At 54.9% G+C, this 5,929-nt stretch overlaps 1 protein-coding gene across 1 annotated transcript; it reads left to right on the top strand.

The window, feature by feature from the left end:
* On the top strand, window positions 1-4,392 carry PDX1 (pancreatic and duodenal homeobox 1). The gene is made up of 2 exons (XM_054577062.1): window positions 1-403; window positions 3,947-4,392. The coding sequence occupies exons 1-2, from the start codon at window positions 1-3 to the stop codon at window positions 4,390-4,392; spliced, it is 849 nt and encodes a 282-aa protein (XP_054433037.1).
* The last annotated feature ends 1,537 nt before the right edge of the window (window positions 4,393-5,929 follow it).

Raw genomic sequence — 5,929 nt, 5'->3', positions numbered from 1 at the left:
ATGAACGGCGAGGAGCAGTACTACGCGGCTACGCAGCTTTACAAGAACCCGTGCGCGTTCCAGCGGGGCCCGGCGCCTGAGTTCAGCGCCAGCCCCCCTGCGTGCCTGTACATGGGCCGCCAGCCCCCGCTGCCGCCGCCTCCATTCCCCAGTACCCTGGGCGCTCTGGAGCAAGGCAGCCCGCCGGACATCTCCCCATATGAGGTGCCCTCCCTTGCTGAGGACCCCACGGTGGCACACCTCCACCACCACCTCCCTGCTCAACTCGCGCTACCGCACCCACCCCCCGGGCCTTTCCCGGATGGAGCCGAACCAGGAGCCCTGGAGGAGCCCAGCCGCATCCAGCTGCCTTTCCCGTGGATGAAGTCTACCAAGGCTCATGTGTGGAAAGGCCAGTGGGCAGGTAAGTCTGGATCCCCACCCCTCTCTCCTCACCCTGTCTTGCCCGGCTGCCCCTGCCTCAGATCACTCTTAAGGATCTGTCTCATTTCGCGTTCCCGGCCCCTACGGATAACCCGGGGTCGGACTAAACTACACGGGGACCCAAGGAGGCCATCCCACACTGACTCGCTTTTCTGGTCCAATTTGGAGCGTCTCTGCCTCTCAGCTCTCCTCCTGGGAGCTTAAACCCCTTTTTCCCCTGTACGCTAAACTCTGGGAGCCACGCGCTCCCAGCGCCCCTCCCAGAGAACCAAGACTTGGCCGAGTTCAAGGCTTCGGAGCCTCGGAGCCTCGGATCCTCCTCCAGCTGGCGATCATCTCACCCCGGACTCCCAGGAGTTCGCATGGAAGAAATCTAGTAGGGTTCGAAGTACCTCTAAGCGGCAGGAGCACACCTTTGGAGTCTGGGCCCCTTTGCGCCTTGAGTCCGGCGGCTTCATTACAGCCCGGTGGCAGTCATGGGCACCCAGTACGTGCAGGGAAGCGGGGGTGTCTGGCCTCCAAGGGGCACCAGACAGGGGCGGAGGTAAGCTGGAGGCTCACCGCAAGGCCAGGGAAGGGCAGCTCACCTAAGAGCCAGGCAGCTGGGCCAGGCGTCTGCGATGCTAATTTCACTTTAGACCAAACAGAAGTGTGTGAAGGGGTCTCCTCAAGCTGCTTGCAGGAAGTCAGTTTGAGGAAGGAGATCCTCTTTCTGCACCGTGGGCCCAGGGAAGCGGAGCCCTGGGTCCCCTTGGCCCCGGGCGTAGGCGGGTAACAGAAGGTTTCCCCGAAGTGGAGGCGGAGAACAGAGCCCCCTCCCCCGCCCCCCGCCCTCCCGCAGTCCTTTTCCCCGCCCCGAGCTGGCTGCGATTTCCCACGCGGCCTATGCAGCCCCTGACACACAATGTTATCGCTTCCCTGCTGCAGCCACTTCTGGTCACACCTGCACTGCAAATAGTTGACTTTTCTTTCTTTCCAACTCGCAATCGGGAGTACGGGGAGAGGCTCGAGCTGGCGCCCCCCGACGATCCTCGGGATCTGTCTGGCCCTGCCTGGCCCTGACCCTGGCACAGCAAAGCAGGGCTTTGGGGGGACCAGGGCTCTCAGTGTCCCCGGGACTCACCTTTCCTACTTCGCTTTCTCGTGAAACTGATTGTGAGGACCCAACCGGTCCTAAGGCAGGACAGGGCCACCGCTCAGCCACAATCTTCCTTCCCCACCTCCTGCGAAACTCTGGCCCAAGGGGGTGGGTGCCAGATGTACGGACCGCTTCTGCGCACGTACCAGCCCGCGGGGCCCGGGCCTAAAGCCTCCGAGTCTCGCGGGAGGCAGGAGGGCAGCGTCCTTCGATCCGGGTGGAGGACCGTCAGCCAGTAGTTTTCTGCGGGGAGCTGCGGTCCCTCTCTAGGGCTCTCTTTCCGCAGAGCGCTGAGGACGCGCATTTCCGGCCTCCCGGGCCCTGCTGGCGGCTTCTTTAGCAAAAAGGCCAGGGAGGCCCTGAGGTGGGCTAAATTCCCTACCCTTCTCCCACAAGGGTGTTACCCCAGCTCCGGTGGAGCATGGACTCCAGCGGACCCATAAAGCCAGAAAGTAAAAGCTGAAGGAAAATCGGCCGCTTTGCCCAGGGGCAGGGAGGGACCCTGGAAAGGTGACATCCCCTGCCTGGAGCATCAGGGCTGGAGGGGTCTCTGCCAGCACCCTCTGGTTCATTGTAGGCTCAGCCTGCCAGTAAGGGGCCCAAACCCTCTCTCCTGGAAGCTGCTCGGGGGTCTTCCCCTGGAAAACTTTCCAAGGAGCCGCACTTCAAGCGTCTGTGAATCCACATAGTGGGGTTTCACATCCCTGGTGAGAAAAAAGTGACACAGGGGCTTTAATTCACAGTACAGATATGAATAATAACAACAGGGACTTCTGAAAAATTCGACCTAAGAAGTGAACTGTCTCAGCGACACCGGCCGATCTCCTCACCCAGCACCTTGCCACATTCCCAGTAACACCACCAGCAGCCTCCACCTTAACTTCCACCTCCACCTTCTGCCATCTCTCCAGAGCTTAGGTGCATTGAGGTAGCGGCTCCAGCACAGAAGCCTCTCACAGCACCTTGTTGAGGCCCACAGAAGAGGACCAGAGCCCCAGAGAGGTTGTGGGTTGAATTTAAGAAGCTTGGGGGGCCTTTTCAAATGTTCCTGCATGCTTCTTTCCCAGGCCAGGGAAGGCTTGGAAGTGTAAGATGCAGAGATGCCCTGCAGCGAGCAGACCTGCTTCCTGACTCAGGTCTGAGCCTCTGCCGTGTCTTCTAGGAGCCAACTTTTAGCCTGGGGGAAACCCAGGCAGGTTCCATTGTGTAATCAACCCTCCCCACCCCCCAACCCGAACACCAGCTTTTCAACTCCCTAAGGCCTAGCCAGCAGTCAGAGGAGAAATATTTCATGCCTCTCTGTCCAACACGAACAGACTTAGGGCTCATCCCAGAGTTTCAGTAAAACTTATCCCAACAGAGTCCACAACCCATGCAGTCAGTATATTGAACATAAGGAAAAACTTGGGACCTCAAGGAGCCAGGCGGCAAACACAGGTTGTGTGGCGCTAATCTGTAGGATCCAGCCGGCTGTTGCTTCTCCAAGTCTGGGCTTAGAGCTGGGAGCTCTTGACCCCACCACCACTACCCTCCTCCAATTCCCAGAGGGATTCAGGCCTTTTAACGTCCCCTCTGCCAGGATTTGGGACCTAGGCCACAGAGGCGCAGGCTGATAGTGACTTTCTTCTAGGCCTAGAATAGTTTCCTTTCTTTTTCAGGTCAGGGGCCCAGCCGAGGTTAAAATGAGAACAATTATAGAAAACGTGCTGGCTCTTGAGTTGGGGCCAATAACAATATAACTAAAGAGCGATATTATATGATCAGATATAACTATATATATATATAGTTATATTAGCTCAAGGTTTTTTAAACTGAGGCTTGCACCTATTAGTAGTGAAATCAATTTATTGGGTTGAGGCCTTTTTTTTAAAAAAAAAAGAAATGAAACAGTAAACAATAGGAAAAATTAAATAACGTCGTATATGGTAAAAGTTGATTTTTATGTCCTGAAATTTTTGTGTCAGCTATATATCTGTGTGAACTGGGTAGTGTTCTGAAATGTATTTCTTACTGTGGGTCATCTCCAGAAAGTGAGGGGTTTGTTTTTAGTTAGATATTAAAAACGTTTTATCGAATCTGCAGAATCAAGTAGGTTTAAATATGTATTATGTGCATTTTAATTAGCATCGTCATAAACACCAGTTACGAGAACACATTCAAGAACCTCTTGTAGATAGAGCCCTCCGCTGCGTCACTGAGAGCCTTGACCTCCCAGAAAAGGCAACCGAAGGCTGTGTGGGTCCACACTGGAGTAGGACGGGGGCTCGGCGGCGGAGCGGGCGGTTTCATAGGGTTGGGGATGAACTGTTGGGTTGCGTGGGCGAGAGCAGGGTAGGAGGAGCCAGGGGTTCAGGGGACCACACTCAGGCGATGTGTCTCCTGCAGGCAGTGCCTACTCTGCAGAACCCGAGGAGAACAAGCGGACGCGCACCGCCTACACACGCGCGCAGCTGCTGGAGCTGGAGAAGGAGTTCCTATTCAACAAATACATCTCTCGACCTCGCCGGGTGGAGCTGGCCGTCATGCTGAACTTGACGGAGAGACACATCAAGATCTGGTTCCAAAATCGCCGCATGAAATGGAAAAAAGAGGAGGACAAGAAGCGCGGCTGTGGGACAGCCGCCGGGGGTAGCGGGGACGCGGAGCCCGAGCAGGACTGCGCGGTAACCTCGGGCGAGGAGCTGCTGGCGCTGCCACCACCGCCGCCCCCCGGGGGAGCTGTGCCACCCGCTGTCCCTGTTGCTGCTCGAGAAGGCCGTCTGCCTCCAGGCCTTAGTGCCTCACCTCAGCCCTCCAGTGTCGCGCCCCTGCGGCCCCAGGAACCCCGGTGAAAGGTGGGGGCTCCTCCCTGCCAGAGGCTTTGACCACTCACAGAGGTGGGGGGAGCGGGCCTAGGACCCCAGGTGTGGACCACCAGCCCTGGCTGTTTGGTGGGACAGGTGCTGTGGCTCCCACCCCAGATGGGAGGGAAGAGGCAGCGCTCTCAGGTGCCTGTGCCAGTTGGGGTCGGTGGGGAAGCTGGCTGACCTTCCAGAAGAAGGGACCGTTTCTGTAGATCTGAGTCTTCTTTGGGTGACATCGTTGGATCGGCCACATCTGCCACTTGTTGTGCAGTTCCCAGCACTCCAGAACCGGGATGTCTTTAGAGAAACCAACTCTTCAAAAGACAGTAACAACTGCACTAACCGGAACATTCTCCAAACCATGGCAGGCCAGCTAAATGGAGTGCCGGTATATGCCCCAAAACAGAGCCATTTTGATTCAGGCTTCTGCCTAAACATTTAGAAATAATTGTAAGGAAATGTCAGAGGTTTCAAAGACCCAGTGAAATAGATGCCCCTGGACTTGAATAATTTCTCTCCCCCTCCTTCTCCTGCTTTCTTTTAAAATCCATTTAACACAGCCACATACTTCCCCGGCGCACATCCTTCCTTCAGCCTGCACCTCTTCCCTCTGAAGAAGAGATATTACAAGGGAAGCTGGGCGGCAGCAGCAGGGCCAGGGTGTAGGAGCAGAGCTCGAGTCCCTGTATACCCGCCCCCCACCGCCGGGTCAAACATTTCCAGAGATGGGCCTGGACCAAAAGGTGTGGGGAAGAAAGACAACCCTTGAGTGAGCTTTCTATTAAGGACATGGATTTAATTCCTGGTCTAGGGGCAGAGAGGCTGTATGGAAGGCAAGCAGGGCTACCCGGCCTACCTTGGAATCCAGTCCCAGAGCTGGTATGATTTCCACATCTTTAGAAATGATAAAAAATACATGTGGTTGAGGAGATTGGGAAACTGGTTATTTTTATTTAAAGTTGTGAAATTACTTAACAGTTCTTTACACACAGGTCTGTGGTTTCCAGATCAGTTTTGGTTTGAGGGTCTTGAGGGCCTTGAGTGCAGGTGATGTTTGTGGAAAATGTTGAATAAATATGGGTAACATGGAAAGAGGTGAAAGCTGATTCCTTTGCTTGGTATCCAATCTTTGTTGCAGTGCAATGATTCTACTGCATTTTAAAAATTAAAGCAGCATTTATCTTTTCTGTACTAATTAGGAAAGAGCCCATAATTAAGAAACAAACATTTGGGTTTGGGATTGGGGTTACATATTAGCATATGGATTCTCAGTTTTGTTTCGTTTTTAACTTGAGCCACTTCTCAAGATGGATTCCGTCAGTGAGATAGCCCTGAGGCGTGGGGTGGGATTGCAGCTGAGTAGGTCTGAACCAGCCAGAGGCTCAGGGAACTGCGAAGCTGCCTGGGCCACTGCTGGGTCTCCTCGTTCTTCCCCAAGAGGTAGTCTAGGAGAGGCTTTTTTCTTTGGCTCACCCACAGGAGTATTGCTTTGGACAAGTCCATGCCCCTGGATCCCTAGGTCCAG

The sequence above is a fragment of the Pteronotus mesoamericanus genome, unplaced genomic scaffold, assembly GCF_021234165.1.
Source record: "Pteronotus mesoamericanus isolate MK-2021 breed Mesoamerican mustached bat unplaced genomic scaffold, CSHL_Meso_final contig_41, whole genome shotgun sequence".
Lineage (NCBI taxonomy): Eukaryota > Metazoa > Chordata > Mammalia > Chiroptera > Mormoopidae > Pteronotus > Pteronotus mesoamericanus.
The sequence above is the reverse complement of the archived record's forward strand: the minus strand, read 5'-3'. Positions and strand labels throughout refer to the sequence as shown.

Bases quoted from the DNA above. Each gene is read 5' to 3' on its own strand.
- PDX1 (XM_054577062.1), top strand. From the start codon at position 1: ATGAACGGCGAGGAGCAGTACTACGCGGCTACGCAGCTTTACAAGAAC. The intron at 404-3,946 runs GTAAGTCTGGAT...TGTCTCCTGCAG, and splicing joins GTGGAAAGGCCAGTGGGCAG to GCAGTGCCTACTCTGCAGAA.